This window comes from Limulus polyphemus, unplaced genomic scaffold (assembly GCF_000517525.1).
Source record: "Limulus polyphemus unplaced genomic scaffold, Limulus_polyphemus-2.1.2 Scaffold914, whole genome shotgun sequence".
In the NCBI taxonomy this organism is placed as follows: domain Eukaryota; kingdom Metazoa; phylum Arthropoda; class Merostomata; order Xiphosura; family Limulidae; genus Limulus; species Limulus polyphemus.
In genome coordinates this window covers 225,561-251,397 of record NW_013666524.1, presented here as the reverse complement: position 1 = coordinate 251,397, position 25,837 = coordinate 225,561, and the positions used below count along the sequence as shown (strand labels likewise).

At 30.8% G+C, this 25,837-nt stretch overlaps 1 protein-coding gene across 1 annotated transcript in view; it reads right to left on the bottom strand.

Moving 5' to 3' along the window:
- The window catches only part of LOC106461211 (O-acyltransferase like protein-like), a 40,245-nt gene extending 15,731 nt beyond the window's left edge, over nucleotides 1-24,514 (bottom strand). Inside the window, exons 1-9 of the mRNA XM_013921007.2 lie at nucleotides 23,833-24,514; nucleotides 22,180-22,364; nucleotides 18,073-18,166; nucleotides 16,042-16,144; nucleotides 13,756-14,123; nucleotides 8,666-8,833; nucleotides 7,925-8,018; nucleotides 5,395-5,490; nucleotides 1,007-1,172 (exon numbers count right to left, since the gene is read on the bottom strand). Coding sequence (XP_013776461.1) covers nucleotides 1,007-1,172; nucleotides 5,395-5,490; nucleotides 7,925-8,018; nucleotides 8,666-8,833; nucleotides 13,756-14,123; nucleotides 16,042-16,144; nucleotides 18,073-18,166; nucleotides 22,180-22,364; nucleotides 23,833-24,376 — 1,818 coding nt within the window. The 5' untranslated portion in view covers nucleotides 24,377-24,514. The remainder of the gene's footprint in view (nucleotides 1-1,006; nucleotides 1,173-5,394; nucleotides 5,491-7,924; nucleotides 8,019-8,665; nucleotides 8,834-13,755; nucleotides 14,124-16,041; nucleotides 16,145-18,072; nucleotides 18,167-22,179; nucleotides 22,365-23,832) is intronic.
- Between the last annotated feature and the right edge of the window lie 1,323 nt (nucleotides 24,515-25,837).

Genomic DNA, 25,837 nt, shown 5'->3' with positions numbered 1-25,837 from the left:
TACGGATTACACTAAAAGCATGATAAATAATAAAAATAATAAATATTTTATAAAGCAAGACAACTAAAATATGAAAATGATCACTCTCCAAATTCAAAATAATTGTTAAGCGAGATCTATGCATTAAAGAGAAATTTTGGTAATTTAAATGCAATTTAATGTCAATGACAGTGCTCAGGCATAAACATGACACTAAATCAAAACTATTATTAAATTTATTTTAACCTTAAAATTACCTATTTGTTTTTAAATAAAATATTAATATTATTACTTTCCAAATTTGAAATAACTGTTAACTGAGATTTATGCATGAAAGAGAAATTTTGGTAACTTCAATGAAATATAATGGCAATGACAGTACTTAGACATAAACATGACACTAAATCAAAACTGTCTTTAAATTTATTTTAACCCTAAGATTACTTGCTTGTTTTTTGTGGCATTCATCACTAGGAGGGTGCTACTTATTCTATCATAATCAGTAATTTTATATTTTTGCTAGCTACAACATTTATTGTAAAAATAACAACAATAAAAAAGTTTGGGTGATATCAATCATTATGTATGTAAGCAACATAGGAGACCCCATCAGTAAATTGCCAAATTAATTGTAATATTGATGGTAGTTTTGTTTAAATGTTTTTGTGACTCATGTTACTAGAGTTCCTGTAACCAATAACATCATAAGCCTACAATCAACATGAAACACATATAGTTTAGAAATGTTTGGTGACCTACTTCTCTGATTCTAGGGCTAATGGTTTTCAAGTTTTTTGTAATAAAACCTTCCATACTGTCAAGACTAATATCCTATCATTAACTATAAACAACATGTAGTAAAATATAACTTTCTAATAGAAAATGTTTAATACAAAACAAACTTTCCACAAGATTTCCATTATGGAAAATAGACAAAGTTTTATATAATCCAACAAATAAATAAATACTTATGTTTGTTTATTACCTATAATGAAATTTTTACTTTTAAATATAGCTTCATTCATACCATATATGTTTGATTCCACATGTTGTTGATGTACAAAAGATTTCGCCACCAGTAATTTGAGCACTTCGTTCCTTCAGTGCCCTCCTCAGGCCAGTATGGTCCCGATCCAAGATGCTTCCATAAAACAGCATCAAAAGCAAGTAATAACATAAGTGTTGGGGTTAACCTGGTATAAATAAACATACAAAAAACAAAGCAAAATTACCATATAAAGAAGTAACTCTTAGTACAGTTAAAAAGAATAGTGCTTTTACTAGCTAAGCTCAAGGACTAATCCACTATTATTACCAGAGAGACACCTTTCAACCACTACTGTCAGTTCACAGATGAGGCTTGTTCTTGAATCTCTCACAAAATCAAAGTTGAGGGCTGTTTATTTGATACAAGTTATTACAACATAGTAAGATCAATTATAATATCAGTCACATCTTCCTTTACTTGCCCAGTATTGGTTTCCAATAATAAAAGTATGTAATATCTATTGTATCCTGCTCTCATACAGCAAAATCAGACTGATTAGCTTACAACATATAAAGTTTTAGTTCAAAGGCCTTTATATTGGCTATTTACTATAAATCACATTTTTGGTGCATAATGGATAAGTAGGTAATATGCATATTGAATCACTATATAACTGATAGTGATTTTAACTAAATGTGCACAGGGTTGGTTCTTTAGACAGATTTTGTATTAGAGAAGGAATGTTCACTAATTAAAAAAAACAGTTGTGTTACAAAAGTACTTATATTCAAGATATGTCTGTGAATTGATGATGTCAGTGTGACTCAGATAAGTCAGTAATTGTAATTGGTTTGAATTTCATGCAAAGGTACAAGAGGGCTACCTGAGTGAGCCGTCCCTAATTTAGCAGTGAAAGACTTAAGGGAAGGCAGCTAGTCATCACCACCCACTGCTAACTCTTGGGCTACTCTTTTACCAACAAATAGTGGGATTGACCATCACATTAAATAGCCTCAATGGCTGAATGAGTGAGCATGTCTGATGGGATGGATTTTCGAACCCGCTACCCTCAGATTGCAAGTCAGGTGTCCTGGCCATCCCGGGCAAGATAAGTCAAAGTGCAAGGTTCACGTGTAGCATAAAAATACTTTTGTCCATTGTACAGTTTATATATTGCATTTGCATAACCTCTAGAACCCTGGAAATGTATATCTACAGTTTTTCAATATCCCTGTATACTGTATCTGATATTTATTCCACCATGAACTGTTGCTAAATCAGCAGTGTAGAGTAAAATGAATAATTGATACCTCTAACATCAAATACATAATACAATGATGAATGGCACTCTGTAAAAGGTCATGGCATACAAACTTTGAATATGGTTAATCACACTCACTAAATTTTTAAATGGACATGTTTGTACATAAACTTACAGCACCCATATTTCCTGGGATTTCATTATCCACGTGGGTACGTGATAGAGAAAACAAAATAAATTAGAATTTTTACCAAATGAGCAAACAAAGCATATTTCAACAGATCAAATTACTATTCTTTAACATTTACAGTTTTCTTCATTTTATAAGCAAATATTTTTTTTCTAAATCCTGCGAATTGACAAAAAACAACAACAAAAAAAACTCTTTCAAATAAAGTCAAAGCTTATCTCACCAGTTCCTTTATTATATGTCAAATAAAAATTAATACTCAATATTAGTTATACTTATTATTTTTGAATGTTTAATTTCACTAACATTTATATCACTTCCATAAGGCTTTTAATTAACCATTTAAAATATAAGTTGACACCACTTGTTTTTTTGCTTCTTGTCTGGTTGTGGCAGGATCATGCAATTTTATGGGTTAATCATAAACATCCTTCAATTAATTGTAGGTTTTTTCTTTATTTATGTTCATGAAAAGTTATCAATATGTGAATGGTTGAACACTGTGAAGCAAGTCTTTAAATTTGTCTATGTCATCCTGTATATGTAATATTCTTAATTTATAGGAGGTTGGAGGATTTAATTTCTGATTATTCATTCAGTTTAGATCTAATGCCTTAGAAGTAATTTGTCTTTCCAAAGTTTTGGAAAGTTTATACTTAGTTATCGTATAGTTGCAATGAATCCTGGCTATATATAGCATATTATATGCTTAGTTTCTAACTCTCTCTACAGGTTTGGTTGATTCGACAAAGTAAATGAACTCAAAGTGACCATCAGCTTTCTTTATAACTTAAAATGTTTTGTGTATCTTCACAAAATTTTGCAAGCTTTCAGTAAACATTACATGTCTTATTTACCCTAACTCTATACTCATTCAGTCAACTCAACTGACCCTATAACTATCATAAAAAATGAAATAAAACTAAATTAACTTTTTTCTTCCTAGAATTGTTCAATTTGGGGCATGATGGTGGGTAAAACAAAATATGCAGTCTAGCTAACTAATGAATGAATATTTGCTGTAAAATTCTTATCAATGCTATAAGTGTAGCTACCAGCTTGGCAGCCAATTTTTATTTCAATCCTTTAATTCGCATGCTCAATCCATTTTGGAAATACTTTTTCTTCATGTTTAAGGTGTTTTTCATTAGGTATCAACAAACCATAGCAACTAAGAAAGTAACACTTGATAGCAACCAACATTAGCTTTAGGCTTGCAACCCTATTATTTGAAACAGACCTGTACTTTACAGAACTAACCAGATTGTTTAAAATATATGGTGGTAGTTTCTCCTCTCTAAAACAACTGTCTTTAATCCAAATGACAAGAAACTAAAAAAGATTTACTTTTAATCTTAGATGAAACTGTGGTACAATTTTCACAAAATAGCTCATGTGACTTTGTGTGGGCATGCACAAAACTTTGGATCAAAATTTAACTGCTTTTGTTGAATAACTTTGCACATGTGACTTATATTTAGACCAAATTTGACATCTAATTGTAGCTTATAAACATCTATCAGTGTACCAAACTTGAAAAAAAATCCATGAAAATTATGTTTTTTTTTTAATCAAATAACTTTTTAGTGTGATCGTTATGAAGAAGAAAAAATAAGAAATTCAATCAAAACTGGAGATTTTATATCTCATGTTTCTTAACAGATTGCCTTGAAATTTTGTATGTGGAGTAAGGGTCTAGTATAGCACATCCACTGAAAATATGTGATATTTTAGATTACCCTAGTCCGAGCTGCTGAAAGTGGAAAATTGCTAAACTATCACTCCTGTTAATAACACACAGTGTGTCCTGCAGGTTGTTTTAGCTGCACTACACAATACCGTGTGTCTTGATAAAAACACTTTTAAGGAAATTTGTAATGCACTACCAGCACTATACGCAAATATACTCATAAGTTGCAGGGGATTACTTTTGAAAATGCATATAGCATATAATAAATAATTAGTGATAGTTGCATGTCCAATATGTCTTTACATCTTTACACAACTGAACATGAAAGATAAAAACAGGGTAATAATAATTTAAATATAATTTGACCTATAGTATTATTTTATGACAATACTTAAAATGATAAAGGTTCAGAGTGGCAAAAACACAGAATGCTGGCAACAATACAAGGAATTACAATGCCCAAGAACATGCAAGGTAGATGAATGCCACCACCTAAATACCAACAAAAACAACTAGATAGAAGCTAGCTGGTAAACCTTGTATATGAGGGACTTCAATCATATGCACAGTCCTGGCAAAATTTCTTCCTTAAAAGTCAGTGAATCTTCACCTATGATTTCTGGTTAGGAACTGTGAGAACAACATATAGATGTAAGCCACTTACCCTCATGACACAGCAACTAATCTGGATCTAACTACACAGTCAGGACTAGAAGCACAAAATAGGAATCACAAGATATAAAATTAGAAAATCCTGGCCTATGTCTTTTATTGATGTAGTAATTTTTTCTTTTTAGTTCAGTTTTCTTCTAGTCCACTTACTGGTACATTTAGTACTTTTCACAATAATGACTAGGTCACATTGTATATCCAATTTTCATACTTTATAAAAGTTTTGATAAATGAGTTTGGTTGTATCAGGGCCACTTTGCATGCTGCAAGTAAGGGAAGTTTATTAAGTACTACTCACAATCTATCTTCAAAATTAAAAAAAAAGATATGATTTAAACACATTTTAAGAGAAACAAAACTCATGACATAATTAAGTATTACAGCTTACCTAGCACATAAAAAAACGAAAAACATTTATATTAGAGCCCTCTGTTTAGTCTTTCCAAGTCTATTTACCTCAGCAAATTTTAAACTTAAAAATAAACCAAAATGTAATTCATTAAACATAGTTGCACTGTGATACATAGACAAAACATTATCAATAACAAAAATGAAGAAATACAAAGTATAGCAAGTACTATACAAGTGTGTTTGTGTAAGAGAATAGAACTTACCTCCAGAAACGATGAACGTAAAAGTACACCCACTTAAACCAAGTAGTTCTACTCTTGTGAGACTCTCTTAAGAATAAGTAGGTAACGAGTAGTCCACTATACACAAGTAGAACAAAAAACAAAACATTCTAATATGAATATTTATAATAAAATATGATACAGTAATGTATAAAAAGCTCAAATCTCACTAAACTTTTAACTCACTCACTACAATATTTTTTTTCTTGTTTAAACAATATCTGTCATGTTGAGGATGTAATCACTACAAAATTCTGTTCAAATTCTGCTAATACTTTGACATGAAGAGATATGATAATCAGTATATAAGAACAAATCAAATATACATAAAATCATCCAACACTGGAAGTATGAGTGTGAATACACCAAACATTATGAGGATGACTGCAATTATACAGACTACCTACATGATCTTGATACAACTAATTGTAAGTAAATTTGGAACAGATACTACAGTTATAGGTTCTTACCTTGTGTACATACATGTACTGCCATAACATTATTCATTATTACTGACGATGTTAGCTCATGTGTCATTCTATGAATACACAAATAAAGATGATTTTTAATTTATATAATTATGAAATTATAGAAGTCTCCTTGTTATTTAATGATTATAAACAAATTTTAAGAGAACTTTATGAAACAACAGATCAATTACACAAATCTCTGATGATTTTTTGTTCTTTATAGCTGGCAACACCTAATTACAGTGCTGGAAAAAGTATACACTAAAGCTAAATTAAAATACTTCTCAGCTGAATATTCAACTTTTAAAAATATCAGTATTGAAAATATTTTCTCATAAAATCAGTATACCACTTCTTTATAAAACCACCATTTTCTAAGTTAAGCATTTTTAATTTGCTTCTGAAAAATTTAGTAGTAGAATTTTTGCACCAAACTTAAGGGATGTAATATACATGTATGATACACCAGAGAAATTCAAACTTGGCAGCCTCATAAAGGCAAAAGTTTGCATACAACTCAACAATATTCTGAGTATGTTTATGTAATAACGGTGTACAGTCGCATACCCAAATAGAATTATATATATTTTATAACTATAAATAGACAAATGAGATGTCACATTAGGCAGTGTCTGAAGATTTCAGCTAAAAGCCAATTAAATATCATGCACATGAAGAGATAGTAACCAAGTACAATAAATTTATTAAATATATTAACTATTATTCAAGATACTCTCAGCTTCTTTTCACATTGCATGGATATGTAGTAAATAAAAGTCAATGCTTCCAAAATTCTATGACTTATTGAAAGGATGAAACCAATTAATTATCTAGTTTTTTATATAAAAATTAGGCCTAATTTTATAATTTTCATTATTAAAACTCCTCACACAAAGTATCCTTAAAAATAAAATGTTTACAAGTTTGGGTCCTGATTTCAAGATATAGTTAGTTTTTTTCACTATTGAATTAACACTCAATTATCATTTTTAAGATAAAGTTCTTTATTAATCAGTATTTTATCTTTGGAACATTTTTCCAAGCAATCTACAATGCATAAAACTTTTTCAATATTTTGTTTGAACTTAATAAAAAACAACAATAAACATGGATATACAAGATTCATACAAGTACAGCTTTCAAAACTAAGACACTACACAAAGTGCACTTCAATGGACAGTGCTATTCACAAAAGTATTATTAGAACTAAGAAAAAATATTTTATAGAGGGATACTTAAAGAAGAAATATTCATTAATAGGAAGCAGCTTAAAAATTAGAGGTGACTAATAACATCTACAAATAACTAGTTTACCTGGATTTTGAATTAGGCATTTAATATTGGAATTGTAAGGACAAAGCTTTAACTGTTTTGCTGAAGATCCAGTAGTAACACAAGTTGAAAATTCATCATTAGCATAAAAAAATTATGAGATAATATATTTACAGTTATAAAGATAAGTTAAACAGTAATTATGTAATATTCTGATTTAAAACTTATTTTGTAAACTATATTATTTATTTATTTTCAGAATTTTCAAGCAAAATTACACAAAACCTATATGTACACAGCTCTCCCTCATTTTAAAATGAGAAAGATATCTAGGCAAGAGCACCCATGGCCCCAAAGTATGGAGCACATTTTTATGGCAATGGGATGTGAAACAAACCCTCAATTTCAAAGTTTGAGCACACTAACTACCAAGCCATACCTGGCATAAACCCACATTAAATATCAAAGTCTGTACATGTTGTAGATTGCTACTGCCAATGTCACAACAGAAAAAAAAAGATATGTTATACTAGACATTAAAAATACTCTGTTTCAAACTAATGCAACACTTCAATGAGCAATCACAACATATATCTGCATTCTTGCCTATAATTGTATTAAAATATTATAAGAATTAAAAAAATTATAAAGTGATTTTTTCCAAAAGTCAGTCACAATAGTTGAATTTTATTCTGTTTTTATTTGAGTAACATTTAGTTTTATTTCTCTTAAATACAACTGTATAGAAAGTAATATTGGTTGTTACTTACCTCAAAAGAAAAAATGTGTCAACAGAAAATGGTCCCTGTATAACAGCCTCAAATGCTCTTGTATTAACCAGTTCCAAAACTTCTAGAAAATTTTCTAATAAGAGAGAGAAAAAAAAAGTAAGTGCCATTTTGTAAACAAGTTCCTAAAAAGTAAAAGCTAATTACTAAACATGGCTGATCAGTTAGAGGATTTCATTTTCTGAAATTAAGATTCTATGGAAAGAGGAAGTTGTAGTGTGAATATTATAATCAATATTTAAAACTTTTAAGCACAATTATTAATCATCTGCATCATTGATTGTCACTAGCTGAATATTTCTTTTTTTGCACTATTTGAATTTACCATCTATTGAATAGTACACATTAGAAGCTTTAAGAGTCAAAACCCTGCATTAGTATCAAGGTATTTAACCAAGATTTAGATATAATCTAAAGAATTAATATATATATATAAAGCAGACAAAAAAATTACCACACATAGACTTGAAAATAGATTGGTATTATATCAAATGCTTTTGATTTAAAGAAAGTTGACCAGCTAGATATCAGTGAGGATTTTAAAAATAAACAATTTATTTACATCAAAACATTTATGTTACCTTACTAATGGAAAACTGGCAAACAACCTAATACCTTAACTATGACAGACAGGTAACTTCTGGAGAAAACTTATTCCATCAAACATTAATACTGGAAAATGAAAGTTACTATGAATATACTAATATGAAAGAGCATCCTTACCAAAGAGAGGATACCCAAATAGGTAAGTATGACCCAATATAACCCAAGACATGCTGAGAAATCGAATGCCGTGCACACAACCAAGTTGACCTTTAGGTGGGGTAGCATCCAGTAACTTTGCTCCATTAGTGTACACAGAAAAACACAGAAGAATATCCCCGATAGCACCTAGGGAAGTAAGTAAGAGCAAAAATGTAACATCTATTTCCATATTAACTATTATTAATTAATTTATTTGATTTGTTTTTGATGACAAAGTGGAATGTAATTAAAAAAATATTGTCAGTATAATTAGTACACATATATATATTATGGAAAGAAATTGAGTTTTTATAAAGTTTTGCATAAACATATTTATGTTCCTCATTACTTTGTTTTGCTGATTGCCTCATATCTATGTATGGGTAGTTTCAGATAAATGAAAATTTGGAATTTTATATGAAAGATCCAGTTTTTGTAAAAGTTCCTATTTTTATAAATGGCCCTTGGAAATAAATTTATACAAAAAGAGAACTAAAAGATCACAAAGTCTTATTAAACTCAAAATAATGTACTAAACTTACAAGTTACAATGTAATTGAAACACCAAATTTGTTTTACACATACCAAAAAAAAAAAGAAGACAGAAAACAAGTTTCACTACGGTCAACACTCTTTAAAAAATATTTTTATCGTACAACTTTTCAGAAACAGGTCCAGATACAGTTAAACTAATGGTTAATACAAACTTCCAAGAAATATCCTTCAGTCGTCAGCATAACAAAGGTCCTTATGATCATTGAACAAAGAAGTATGTAACATGCAAAAATAGATTGGTAAAAATGTGACCATGTTCCATACGAGGCTCAGCCTTTCAAGTTAGACCTACACTGTTCTCCTATACATGCTTTTCTAAAACTTTTTTTTTATATTTCAAACCTTTTATATGGTTTACTTAAAAATTAATTTTCTATTCTTTAACACCTAGTTAAGTTAACGTTAACCCACATACAATTACAAAACAAATACTATTGTACTATATTCTCTGTCAGATACACAGTAAAAAGTATAGATACTGATAAAATTAATTACATTATTGTTATTAATGTAAGTACAGATAACTGAGATGATGTGCTGATTGTTACAAGATTACATCAAGCCCTTGCTCCACTTTTTTAACAATTCATCATTAGTTTGAAATGTAGTTGAATGCCATTTATTCAGCTAAGTTTCATCATACATACTCTGCCTAAATAATCTATCAAAGAATCACCATTAGTTTGTTAGTATATTGTATCAAATTTTACATAGTAGTGAATTTTGAATACCATACTGGTGAAACTTTTGATATTATAATAAGACCAAACACAGTTGGTACAATGAGACTGTAACACAGGCAAATCACCCATGTTTGTTATGTTTATGGCAAAGATACTAAGGCTATCAGCCACCATTCCTAACTTTGAACAGCCAACCAGAGGGAAGACAACAGATTGGCAGCACCAACCACCAGCTCTTGGTATAATTTTTTACAAATGAATAGTGGGATTGTAATCTGCAGGTCATGGAATCGAAATCCAGTGCTGAACGTGCTTGTCCTTTCAGCTATGGATTTCGATTCCACGACTTGCAGATTACAAGTCAAGCATCTTAACCACCAAGCCATACTAGACCAAAATCATTTGTAACTTCTTTGTTAAGTAAAATGTGTTCACGTGTCATTTGCTTAATAGTAATTTTTAGATGTACACAAATGTTTAATTTTAATGCAAGTGTTATGATTTAGATGGATTAAGTACAGTATGAGTGTTAAATTTAGTTCTGTTCAGCAGCGATAGTTTATCGCAGATTTGTTAACTGTATGTGAATCATACGTTGAGTAGTTCAATTGTTGTGAATTGGGGTTTGTATTATTGCATTATGTTACTAGAAACTTCTAAGTTTTCTTCTTGTTTCAACCGAGTACTATTGCATTATAATATCTGGTAGTGTGTACAGTATTCGAGGTCTTAGTCAAGCTATAAATATGAGTACAAAATGTAGTTTGAGTTAGTTATAAAGATAGTTAGATAAATAGGTAGACCTAGACTGTGTAATCTTTAGTTATAAAGAGCATGTATAGTGACAATTTAAGTGAAATTATCACAGATTGTATTGTAACAACAGAGTAGAGAAGAATAATTCATCTTGTCAATTGTGTTCTAAAGTAATTGAACCAGCCTCTGTGGACTTTGATGTAAAAGAGACAATTACTGAAGCTCTGGATACAATTGTATAACAAACATTTGTATATATGTTTGACTTGTTTTAATATGTCATATTAAAACAAGTGGATTGTATGTTGTTTGTTTATTGTTGAAATTTATTGCTGACAAGTCACAGACACTGACTGTAAAGAATCCAGCCAATACATACAAATTAAAATCTGACAGTAACTTGAATTTTTCATTATAATCTACTGTCTAACACACACACTAATCATGTTGCACCAGCTGCAAAGTGTATATACATTACAAAGTAATTATTCATGTCACTTCAACATCATTACCATCTAAACAAGGTACACTGCATTGTCTGTTAGCTAAGTATGTGAATTATCAGATACTCATATGAGGTGGCTGTATTAGACTTGCATATATAGGCAAAGACAAATTGATTTTTCAACTTTTCTTCACATTTCTACCCAATTAACACTATTTGAATTGTAATATGGTTACAAAAGTTATAAAAGTTTAGAATATAGTTTGCTAGGAATATGATACTACAGAAAAACCTCTTTAAATAAAGACATTGATACTTAATTGTAGGGAATAAAATCTTGTTAAAGTTAAGGTAAATTGAAATAATTCTAGTATTTTAAGTGAATAAACAATCATTTTAAGCTTTATCAGTATAGTTAATTTAACTTTAATTTCTTACTAAATAATTAGTCACAAGCAACCCTAGTTTTGTGCTAACTCATAGATTATGGAAATGTTTCTGTTCAGTTGAACAAAATAATGGATTAGACATTTGCTTTGAAAGTGGCAGAGATAAACAGAAATTAATTTCACACATGACAGCAACATCTTTTTCATTATCTGTTTGTCCACTGTCACTAGTGCCATAGGGGCTTGCAGATATTTCACTAAAGCAATTTCAGAATGAGTTGAATCTCCTGCAATAAATTTTTCACAGGTGGGGAGAACATATCTATGTCATTTCCATTTAACCTATTTTCAACCAAATGTGATAGTAAACTTTGAGAGATAGTGCTTTCCCTATCAAACCCTGCCTGCTTTGTTTGTTACTCTATGAAAATCCTATTTTAAAGCAAGGATCCAAAAAAATAGATGGGTAAAACTTGATTTGCTTTGTATTTTGTAATTCTATTTTCAAATCATTTTCGTTCACTGTTTCTAGTCCAAAATGACTTATAAACAGCTATTCTCATTCAATGTTGCCCTCTATATGCAAAATGTTTTTCACATGCCACAAGCTTTGAGCTCTCACATACCTTACAATCAAATGGTTCAACTGCATCTTGTATGTGAAACATCATGTGACAACCCTCCACCAACAGGAGTGTGACACACTCTACTGATGCATGTGACTCCCTCTATTCTATTCTACCGAATTATCACTTGGAGTTTTGGCAGAAAATGGAAGCACCAGTTTTCAGTGGGGAGGAAGGGTGGGAAGTTTGAGAGGTGATAAGTACCTATAGGAAATATATTTTCAGTATAGTAAAATTGTAACTTCCGATGCAATACATTACCTTCGCTCACATAAATAGGTAGAATCCCACACTGAATAGGTGGAGGGACCAGTGCGAGGGAAAAACAAAGAAGCATCCCCAGAGGAAGGACGAATGGAATAAGCTGACAAAGAAGTGACCCGCGGAGACAAACCAGATCTCCTCCCCAGGGACTGGATAGAAACCATGCATGAAGACAGAGGATATGAAGGGCTGGATGAAATGCAGAGTACCAAGACTGATGTAGAAGGGATGGAGTAAGAGGAAGAAGTAATGGTGGGTCAGACTGTAGCTGGAGCAGCCGCAGAAACCACGATTGTGCTTGACACAGAGTGGCATGGATGATCGAAATCACACTGGAAAGAAGACAGATGGGAGGATAATCATACGGGTATTTGTTGGTCCATTCTTGACTGAATGCATCGATAGCCAGATCAAGTGGATGAGGAACCAGAGACCAAACATACGTAACTTGGTATTGAGGGATGTGGCAAATGCATCCAGGTGAGGAGTACCCCACTGAAGGCATAGCCACTGGATATACTTTGTTGGGACAGAAAAATGATCCGCAACAAGATTGAATGCACCTAGAACATTGCAAGTAAGGAATGAATATCGAGTGTGTGAGCCTAAAAAAAAGGAGATCTATGGTTTGACCACAAAGAGAACGAGAATGGATATCACCTTGATGACTGATATAAGCCATCACCGTAAAATAGTCGATATAGATCATGACCAGATGATTCCAGGCAATATGGTGGTAAGGTACATGGGAGCTCAAGGCTTGTGGCATGCAAAAAATATTTTGCATATAGAGAGTACTACTGAACGAGAATAGCTATCTACGTAAGAGGAGGTAAGTACTTGTACTTATCAGAAATATATTTTCAGTACAGGAAAATTATAAAACTTTAGGATATTAATGATCATTATGCTAACAATTACACTATGCATTTGGTGAAATAACAAGGTATTTGTTCACTTGGTGAAGAAAGCACATTCAAAATACAAGTTACCAAGCAAAATTTTGTTTTTGGCACTTGCTCCTGCTGGAAAGTAATAAACATAATTCTTTCTATATTCATTCAGCATATGTATATGAATGTTATTTGAGTAGAAAACAGAGAAAGTACAGTTGCATATGAATAACAAAAGGGGGATAAAAGTATGATCACATACCAAGCTCCTTTTAATGTTGATATTTACAGGAAATAAGTGATGCATGAAATTTCCATTCTTTACGATTGGAAGACATCCAATACATTTCATAATGTAGTAAGATCTTTTAGATTAAAGTGGGAAAGATGCCAACCATAAAAAACTTACAAGCATTATTGCGGTAAAAACAGTATGATTAGTAGGTTTCAATGCTTACCTAAAAGTGCTGATTTCCGTGGTTTGGGAAAGAAGCTCTCTGTGAGAGAATCACTTCTAACGACATCAAAATCAGATTTCGCTGCTTCTGTTGGGACATATACTTCCAATTCATTATTGATGGTATTGACAGCTTCATTACATTCAGGATTAGAAAAGTGAGCTGAATGTGGACTGCTGATAGTAATTTCAACATTCCCTGGTTTAGACTGCACAGCAGTAGAATCTGATTGGTCAATAGGATGTTTTTCTTCCCCTAATTGGTTATTAGTGCAAACTTTATTTTCTCTCTTGTCAAAATAGAATCTTTGGAAGACATCATATGTAGTGCCCATTACTAGTAAGGCTCCAATAATGGAAAACAGAACCCTGAAATAGTAGTTATGAAAGTTTTACAAATCTTAAACAAGTACATAACATTATCAGCTTTATATTGTTGTAAGGGAATTAATTACTTGTGTGTGTGGTGATCATTAAAAATTTTGATACCATTCTTTCCGAGGTTCTGTTAGGATTGGTACAAATCACCAACTGTTTAGAATGGAAAAAGAAAATTCATGATTAACAGAGCAACAGCAACAGATGAACGTGTAATTTCACAAAAAAGCACAACATATTCCCACATGCTGGAAGTTTTAGATAAACTTGAGTCACTACATATTTAAATACAAACTCACAGTTATCATATATTAATCATTCAAAGAAAAAAAAATATTTTTCTTTTTAGATATGCAGCATACCATTTTATTTGTAAGTAAATACTATGATGAGGAATTACATAAACCGTATATGGACCACAAATTATCATTCAGGTATCAAGAGTACACCTGCCTAACCAATTTCAAAGTTTAAGTAAAATAATAGTTCTAACTCTTTTAGCTATTTTTAATCCAGAAATATTTTACAAATGATAATTTTCAATTTTGTAACACTTATTTAGTAACATTTGCAAAGATAAATGAATTTTTTTTTAATTCCATTTCTGCACAGTTCTGTGGAGTCTCCTAACCTGCAAACATCACACTTATCAATTTTTTTATAATTTTTCTGGCCATTCCAAAGCATAGGTTTATATTTGCTTAGAAAATATCATCCATAAAGAACATAATTATCTATGTTTTGTTTCCCCAGTGATTTTCATTCCCTTTTAGTGGTTTTGTTATTACAGCCTTGTACTCCAGGTTTGAAAAAAAACCAAAAAACTACAGGTAACCTTTAGAGTATGATAGAGTATGACTGATATAGAGTAAACAGTGGTTTAAGCAGTAAAATATAGTTTAGTTGGAAATATCATGTAGTTGGCTTATTAATGGCCTTTTTGAACTATGTTTTTATAAAAAAAAAAGTAACAAATCTAGTAAGCATGCATTTTATACTTTTTTTATTTTAATGTATAAATTTTAAATATTTATAGTTCATTTTGAGCCTGTGGAATGTTTGCATAACACACGTTCCAGAAAACTGTTCACTCCATTTTAATTATAATTGTTTCTTTGTTGTTCTCTACCAATAATACCTGCTCTGTCAATGGGAATTTTGCTATAACTCTGCATGTTGCACAAGAAGGTCAACAACACCAGTGTCCTTCACTAGTAAGCAGACAATACCCAGAAGTTATAGCCTCCCTTATGTTGAATGAGAATGATCAGTCATCTTGGTAGCATTATTGACTACGAGTAAGTCCAATATTTCCTGTTCGGTAAGGAGCATTGAATCAAAACAGTTCTACCAAGTTTCTGAAGTGAGTAGGTTAGCAGGAAGGTGTCTTGAGGGAAAGAAATCTGTTATTCTAATCACAGATTCAGTAAAAGGAAACTGCCTTGTTTCCTAAGCAAGTATGTACACTTTATTTTATGTGTATTGATGAATAAAAATAGTTCACTTTTTCTTTTACACATTATGTTAAGTCTGATTATCTTCCTCAAGATAAAACTCAAGTCAGCTTATTTACACTTAGACTACTTTGTGGTTTATCTTGCTTGATCCTCCCATTATAAAGTGGACTTACCTTACTTCTTTGAGAGAAAATCAGTTAATCTGAGAACACCATACTCAAAGACCTAACATTTTGCCGCTAAGCTTTTATCAACAAATGTTCTATTTATCATAAATTAGACTGAAGTTTTGCAGTTAAATAAAAAAGCTTTATTTTCTGGAAGCATTAATTTTTTTTTCTCAAATTTTCTTATAATTAACTCACAATCCCTTTCTTAATATGACTATAAACAGGTAAATCTTAATATTTAGACACTCTTCTCCCTGATTATTCTGTTATCTACACACTTACAAGACTACAATGTCTCCAGTTTTCCATGGAATAGAATCTGACTTGCATACCACTCGGCTCGGAGAAAGATTTTTTGTTACTCCATTTAGGATAGGGATACTACCTGGAAATACAGATATGAGGAATGTATGAAAAGAAGTTCAGATTTTTTTATAGCAATGTTTATGTTTTATCCGCCTACAACACATAAAAGTGTGGTTTATTCTTTCATTGTAATATTTTTCTGTAACTCTGGTAGTTCAAAACATTATTTAATGTTATACATGTACTATAAAAAGACATGAAATTAAAATAGGAAGCGAGAAAAAGTGCAAATTTGGCTGTATTTTTGTAAGATAAAATGAATACCTAAACAAGTAAAATAAAACTTAAGATCTACATGCAAGTAATTCAAACAATAAAAAGTTCACACTTATAAGATACTTCTGTGTCGATGTGACAAATGTATATAAAAAAAAGGAGCTTCATAGAAGACAGTGAAAGCTTTTAAAATAAGAATAAATATAAACAAACAGAGGAAGTTGTTAATAACATTTCAGTAACCTACTTCCAAAATGACACAAATACAATTATATTCTCAGATAGCTGTTATACACTTCATTGTTTGGGCAAAATTATTCTTAGGTATATGTACCTTTATAAAAAAGAACATTTTTATAATAACTATAATAATGTGTTGAAACTTGTTCTAATCCAGCAAAGATGCATATCTGTAGTCAAGTTTCAATAGGTTATGAATTTATTAACTCCCACCAATCACTGAAAATCGACTCTTACCAAAGTAACAACATAAATGATTAACTTGGAAAAGCAGTTTTAACCAAAAGCGAAGTCCCTTAGTTATGCTTCTCCTGCTGCCTCAAGTGAACAAAATATTCTCAAACCTGAGTTACAGTATAGCTTCATATAAGTGATATAACTATATTCTGAAGCTCAAGCCTTCACAAATAGTTTGTTTGTCTTAAGAGTGTTGTGCCAAGGAAATGAATCAGCTTTTGATTTACACAAAGTTCTCACCAGTAATACTGCATAAGGAGAATATGTCACCCTCTGTTTGTGGAGGGATATAGTATAATGCTGACTGCACCAGACTAGTGCAGTTCACATTATCATATGAAGGAGGGAGAGCTCTTACAATGGCTTTTCACATGTAACAAAATGTTTCACCTGTAGCACCGATTCACTATTTATTCTGTGGAAAGGTGAGTGATGTAATCTGAAGCAATTATTTTAATAGTTTTATGTCAAAGAAAAAATTCTTTACTACATTTTGTCTTGGTAAAGTGCCAATGCATTTAATTTACTACAAAAATACTTCAAATACTGTAATCAGTCTAACAATATTTGAAGTGTTTTTGTAATACTTAGATTAAAATAAAATGTAGCAATGAAAAAATAGTCTGAAAGTATTCTACAGTAAATACTAAATAAGTTGTTATGGTATAAATGTTTTTTTCTGGAGAGACACGATTAAAATCAATTACGACAGCCATATGAAAATGGTATTAGGCTCGCAGTATGTTTAGAAACATTTTTTCTTTTGTCTCTTAGGGCTTTTCTGAGAAATGTATAATATAATCTAAACCACATTATGTCTGCTATATTCATTGCTGATGACACATTTGGTCAATATCAAAGCTTATGCCACACATACAATGGTTGAAATACTATAATTATTTTGGGAAAACCCTTAGGGACTGAACAACAAGCATAGTATTTAAAAATACAATAAACCTAATGCTATTGCCTTATGACAAACATAATTAATCATAATCAAGCTTCTCCAGCAAAGGTGTTATCAACTGTCATTCTAACAAATGGCTTAAATACGTAGCATTCTGACTACTGCTATGTTTGTAATATACCAGCCAGTGAAGACAGGTTGGTTCAGATATTATTGCACACTCTTCTTCTTGGAAAACTTAAAGATTAAAGGATGTAGTGTTTAAAAATACAATAATCCTAATATTATTGTCTTGTAACAAATATAATTGACAAATTAAAATAATAAAAAAAGAGGAATATGAATACCTATCTTCTTCCACAATGATTTGATTTCTTTTTGAATTTTGTCACTTCTGCAACTGCTTGGCACACATATACCAATATTAAGTGGGATATTGGCCTAAAAATATTGAGCATGTATTAGGTTTATATGATCAAAATATTGTATTATGAAAACAAAAGCTTATCATATGGTTTATGCTGTTATGTGAAATTCAACCAATTAAAAATTTATGTCTATTACCAATCCTCTCATTTTGTAGAATTATTGAATACAGTAAAATATTAGCAAACTTAAGGTCACTGAATTATAACAGAGATTTAATCATTATGACATTTATATTGTTCCAAATAAGACAGGCAGTTATAAGAGCTCAGGAATGAATACAAAGATATAAAGTTTTTTTTTCTTTATCTTACTTTGTCAAGAAACAAAACAAAAACATATGGGAGGAGCCAAAAAACTATAAAAGACAGAAACAAAAATAGACTGAGAGGTAATCTGAAGTCTCAAAACTGCCAAACAAATTTACCCACTGGAGCTCACTCTAGAAAAAAAAAAGTTATTTCACTAAATATAAAGCACAATGTCTGGATTTAGATACTGGCATGATTAATCAAACACTGAAGTTCAAGATTATTAATACAACAGTGGCTTTAAACTTTGAAGTTATAATCTTTATTTCTAAATACAAATATTCCAAATAGATTATGTTATGATGTTTACTATTCATAGCTTATTAAATATGATAAAATTTGTTCAACCATGCAAGACTTCTTGGATAGAACTTGTAAACTTATGCTCCTTTTTCACAAATAAGGTTTCTTCTACCTTATTTTAAAAACAAAATGCATTCAGTTCTGTGGGAAATTCAATATTTTTGCTACTAATAATGGGTATAGAAGTTTTTCCAAATATCACAACCGTTTCATAACTTTCATGTCTACACCTCAATTCTTTGGGAAATTGTTTAATTGTAATAGCTGGTTTTACTTTCCATTAATTAAAGCTCTTATTGTTAACACTAGCTATAAAACAGTTTTGTATATTGTATGACATTATGTCATTACTTAAGTTAAATCAAATTTTGCTAATTACTTTCTTTGCCACATCTACAAATGTTGTAACTATATTTTTTAAGTCTTAGTATTATTAGTAAACTTTCTAGAGGCTTACTGTGTTTACTTTTTGGCTTTTTACAAAAGATTTAACTTTATTTATTGCTATCTGTTGCCTACTTCTTTTGCTTTGTTAAGTGACAGAAGTTAAAGTGAGAGTAGTTGTGTTAGGCACATCTCATAGTACATTTACTATGTTGTTCTTTTAAATAAAATTTTAATATCTTAATTCCAAAACCAATATTCTAGCTATTTATTGTATGATTCAGGTAATCATTGAATTTATTATTTTGTATATTAATAAATTACTTCTTGGCTGTTCTCTTGGCAATGTCCTGCTACTTTAGTTGACACCTGAACAATGAAATGTGTTGTAGCAGTTTATCTCAGATGCCATGCTCCTCTAAGGTTAAATTGTTAGAGCTCTTTAACAGATTTTCACTCTCAACTTATATATAGGTTTTAAAATTGATATTTAAAACCCATCAGGTATTTTTCCCTCCCAATAGATTAAATCTAATAGGCACTTTACAATCTTTGCTAATTTTATATATTAATACATAATTTTATGTAACATAACTAAAGGCCATCAATTCCGGATCCTTTGTTTACATCCATTACATTTACTATACTAATAACTTCATCTGTTACTGGAGGGAAATAAATTGTATCAACTTGTGAGAATACACTCTTAAAATAATTATTTCTATTTGTGATATAGTTATTATTATCTTTATTATTATGATTAATTTTTACAGTATCTTGTTGATAAGTTATTTATTAAAATTATTTGCCAAATCTGTAATACTTATGTTTGTACTCAAGAGTTTTATTTTCTCATCAAATGATACATCACTAGCACAATTATCTACTAATTCATTAATGTATTTCCAAGTTTCCTTCATATTACTCTGAATATTAGCAAATGTTTTTCTACGGTAATTCTTTAAGCCCTCCTTATAAAGCATGTTATAGAATTTCTTTTTACTTTGTAAAGTGCTCCATTGATTTCATTCTTCTGACATTTATACTTATGCCATAAATTATCCTTCTCTCTTATCAAATCTAAAATATTAGAATTTCTCTTCAATTTTAATCTCAAACTTATTTTGTAAAAATTTCATTTGACATACGAACCATTTTTTTTTTTTTTATAGATAACCCCAGGATCTTTCAGGCTTAAGAGCTCTTCCCAACTGTAATTGTATCATTTGTAACCCTGTTTATTTTAATTTTATTACTCACTAAAACATTATCTATATTCTTTTTCATACTTTGTTTTATTGTTTTTATACTGCTTTTTAAATTTACCAATATATATAATCCTATGATCTGATATTTTTTCTTGAATCAAATAACTTGTTACATTTATATCTGTTAGTTTGTGGGAACATGGTTTAATTAACTTTCCACATCTCCATTCTTGTATTAACATTTATATTTTGTTGAAATCCATTAAACTATAAAAAATTCTGATAATCATTTATCAGATTACTGTTTTCATTATGCCTTTCTTTAATATTTATATCAACAAGACATACTACATGCATACAAGTGTTTAATACATTTAATATATTGTAATTATAAGAATTATAATTTGGAGATCTATAAATTGGAAGCATTAAACCTTTACAATCATCTATTTCAACAATAAATAGTAATACTTCTGCATCTTCCAATCTTAATTTCACTACTTCTAACAATTAAAAATACTCCAGCTATTTCATTACTCCTACATTTATACACTTTTTAAAAAACTTTCCAAATCATAATTTTGGATTTCATGTTTGTTATGAATTTTGCAAAAAGCTACACGAGGGCTATCTGCACTAGATGTCCCTAATTTAGCAGTGTAAGATCAGAGGGAAGGCAGCTAGTCATCACCACCCACTGGCAACTCTTGGGCTACTCTTTTACCAACGAATAGTGGGATTGACCGTCACATAATAATGCCTCCACGGCTGAAAGGGTGAGCATGTTTGGTGTGACGGGGATTCAAACCCACAACTCGCACCCTACTCACCTGCCCATGCCGAGCCTTGTATTTCACATTCTTTTAAAAATGTCTGTGATTATTAAGATATCTAACAATATCAAAACTTTGCCAACAAATATACAAAAATAATCATACTTATTGTGAATATTGTTAATATTTATATGTAATAGATTCAAACCACTACCTTCAGTATATTCTAATTTACATTTAACATCATTTATACTTTCTACTTTTTTTCCCCAGTTTATATCATATTAATTATTTCTCAGAATAATATTCATAGATTATAACAATAAAAAGAAAAGAAAAAATTAAATTACATATTTTCAAAATTGCTATCTAATTTTAATTTTATAACATTATTAGTTTCCAATTTTCTTGCAAAAACTACCTTTTTTTTGTCCAAACAAATTTATTGTTTTCTTTTTGGTAATTTTCTACACCTTCAGAACAGTTCTTTATTGGCAACCATTAGATTTCCACTTAGATAATCTCTGCCTTTTCCCATATTATCGCTAAGAAACTCTCATGTCAATGCTTCTTCCAGTTTTCCCTATATAACCTTTCTCACAGGATTGGCACGATTGTTTTGCAGGGTAATTGCACATTTGTTTCACATTTTTTAATATCTTAAAGTTTTTTTTTGTATTTGAAATCTGTGTAACTGCAAATCATGCAGTATGTTATAGCAATTCTGGTGCTAAAAAATAATTTGTGCAACTCCAAATCTGCATTGTAAAATGTTGTGTTGTAGCAGGTATACATGTATATTGAATACAAATATTATGATGTAATAATATAATTATCAGGGAACTGGCTAACAGCAATGGAACTTTTACTGCATTTTATCACAACTTGACAAATTACTATTTTATTTATACTACCCTATTTATTCTACTTCAAAAAATCATTACAGATGTATAACTGCATACCAAACTTTACTCTCAAGCACACTAGATGGTAGTTGTTATACATGTACACAATACAGTGATATTATTTAATTTAATACAACAGCTTACCTTTCCAAAAATCTTCAGAAACCAACTACTTTGACAATACTGACCACTGAAGCCTCCAAAAGTGACATCTGTTCCATTTATAACACCCTGTGGTGCAGATACATCAATACATTCCTTGTAGCTTCCAAGCCACTGGAAACTCCCTTTTAAGAATCCACTGGTTAGTTTTCCCGCAGCATCAAACACTGAGAATTAAAATTAAAAAAATGTATCATTCTGTTGCAAATATCAACGGATTTAAAAGTGCAATGTTACACATGTGGTATGTGAGAATGTAAAGAACTTACTGCAGTGTTTACTTGTGTTGAAAAGATGAATGAACTTCTTAATTCTATTCATAGGATTTTTAAAGTTAAAAGCTTTGCTCACTTTTTGTTGAATTTCATGCAAAACTACTCAGCAAAACTGTTCCTAACTTAGAAGTGCAAGGCTAGAAGAAAGACAGCTACTTACACACCACCCTCGCCAATTCCAGGACTACTTTTTGTTAATGAGGAGGGGGATGGATCATCACATTATAATGCCTTCACAGCTGAAAGGGCAAACATGTTGGATGGTTGTATTCAAACTTGTGACATAATAATTACAAGTTCAGTGCCCTAACAACCACGCCATACTAGGCTTAACCCTTTATCATCTCCACCCATATATTCTTTCGTTTTTGCATAATAAGACAAATATTTGAAAGGCTGTAGATGATGTCCAGTCACCAAAGCTTGAGAGACATAGTACAGTACATGCGACTGACTCAAATAAGCTGTTGCTCTGGTTAGGTCACTGCATTAGGCCTCTTCCCAGTACAAAAAGAAAAATCATGCTAAAAAATATGTTTGTTTTTCTCCAAAACCACATGTAGCCCTGACGTATGTAACAATACAAGATACTTTTGCAGTGTATGCATTGTTCCACTCTGACTCCATGCTTTGAAGAATAACACACTCAAAAATTTCTAGTTTGATTCAGTTCCTTATGTATTCTAATCATTGTATCCCATACAGTTTGACTTAATTTTTGTTGTTGCTTACCATACATGTTTTTTATGTAGCTACCCTAGACATCTTATATACATTCTTGAAATATATATTGTTCATTATCTATATGTGTTTGATTTTTCAATCCTCCAGAATAAATTGTCCAAGTGTAATAAAAGATGGAGAAATGAAGAGATGATAAACAGAGTGAGTGCGATCTCATCTTCATGGGAGAGCAGGCTGAAAGTAAACAATGTTGCTGTCAACACATCACCACAAATAAATTTTATACTGTTCGAATAAATCATCTGTATGTAACATCAATAGTAATACAAAAAGGTCTCATTGTACAGTAATTGTATGTAATATTTGTATATTACAGATACACCAAAAGTTGAGTAATTCACTGAAATTAAACTTAGTTTAATAACTAAATATTAACATGTGCTATTGATTTCCAACATGATAAAATGGCTATTTATTCAGTGTTGAACTACAAACAATAATGTACTAATAATAATATTAATGGTCTATTGCTAAAAAATTTTCTTTTTAAACTGCATTAATACATTAATAAATCTTAAGTTGTTTACACTATAGAAAAACAGTTTGGAATGCAAAAACCCTGTGAGTGTTTACTAAAACACTATTTTCTACACCAGTTCAAATACTTATAACTTACTCTGGAATGCCCATTCTCCACTTTCATCAAACTCCATTAAACTTTCTAAAGTATACGTTATATCTATTTCACACTGGTCAGTCATATTCACTAGCTTTGCCGAACGTTCTGAAAGTGAGACAGCAAAATTTTTATCCTTCTGGTTTGAGAACACTTTTCTGTACAACCTGTTAATATCATCTAAATTTAGATAACCATGGTCCGAAGATGCAGGCTCAGGTTCTTTGAATGCAGAAATGGTATTTACACCCACATCATGAAACGGCTGTAAAACCCATACTGCATCTGGTACACGCAAAATAGTAGTTTTCCACATTAATGTCATATCTTCAACCCTTTTCCTTTGTTTTGAACTGTGGACTACATCTTCTGTGAAAATGTCATCAAGTCTTAATTCTGGATTTTCTTTGTTTATATTCAAGTAATCGTACTCTGTATCACTATCATTGTGACTGTAACTGTAAGCTTCTTTGGCAATACATAACAGTAATATTAATAGTAAAATAACGATGGTTAATTTATTGAATTTGCGATGAAATAACATTTTTAGCGTTTTATTTCTTAACGAATAACTTCTGGAACTACTACAACTTAGTATAACTATAAGACTAGTAGTAGTTGTACATACATATTTATAACATTCATTTCCAAGCAACTCCGCCCCTCATCTGATAACTAGCCACATGACTGTTCGTATTATAACCTACAGTTTTCGTCTTATGACGTAAAACTGATCTCTAAGACTCACATGACGCTCTTACACTAGTTCTCATGTGATGGAAAAAATATAAGGGGAAAAAAAAAGAAATGATATTACACAGCATGTTATTATTTTGTAAAGTATGCCCAATGAAAAGACTAAGTTTGTAATAAACTCAATTAAAACTGTTTCTGACCGATTTCGTGACATAGTATGCATAGTAACCAGTTGGGTAGGAAGTGGTTGGACGCTGAGAAGTTTAGAAACGAATGAAAATAACAACATAAAATGAAATAAATTATTACAAAATATAGCCATACGATAATACAATATTATAAACAAAAAACACAACTTAAACTTATTGGCATTGTAGACTGTAGTAAGAAGGTAAACGTTTTCGCATATATTGTGTCATTAAATAACATTAATATTTTTCCAGTCTGAAAAAAAAAGACAACGTATCTGCTTATTTTTTTTTAAGATTTCTACTATGGTGTCAATTTGTGTCACGTTCGTGATGCATGTTATTAATAACAATTGGTTTTGAAGTTTAAGACACCTGGTACCATGTTAAGTTGTATTAAAAGTCTGTCAAATGCAATATCCCCAGAATGTGTATCCACAATACTTTGAGGTATTTAACTACATAGCTGACCATTGATAATATTGACAAACACTTTTTCGATGCTTGTGTGAAGTAACAAAATTAAGTGAGTTGATCAAACCTATTTTTCAGTTCAGTTGTGAGCAAGTCAATCAGCTAAAAACTTGCTTCTAAAGCACTCGTTAAGAGTTGGGCCATCACAGGCGACGTGGTGCTCTTTTTTTTCTTCTCTAAGTAGTGTCAGGATCCTATATTACTCCATTTTCAGTTTGCTGTGCACCCTTAAAGACCGTGTGAAAACAATTTGAACTTCTAATTAATTTTTTGTAAGATGAGTGCGCAACGTTTCAACACCAAAATTAATAGTTTCTGACATTATATCTTTTGACTGCAGCACCATGGCCACTTTTATATCTGCTGAGGAAATCTTTAAAGACACATTAAGGCTATGAAACAGGCCGAAACGTGTAATCAGAGTTCGAAGTACAGGCGCTTTCTTTGGTGACTTCTGTGTCACCCTCAGCAGCAATTACTTCCTCTAAAGTGTCGTGAATGATTTCGTAATTAAACAATACCGATTAAATAAATTGCCAAACTTATTGTTGTTTGGAAAATGATACAGAAGAGGAGAAGTAGAACGCTCAAGTATTCTCAAAAAGGTCAAGTTTTTTTGTTGTTTTTTTTTGGCGATGAATTGATAT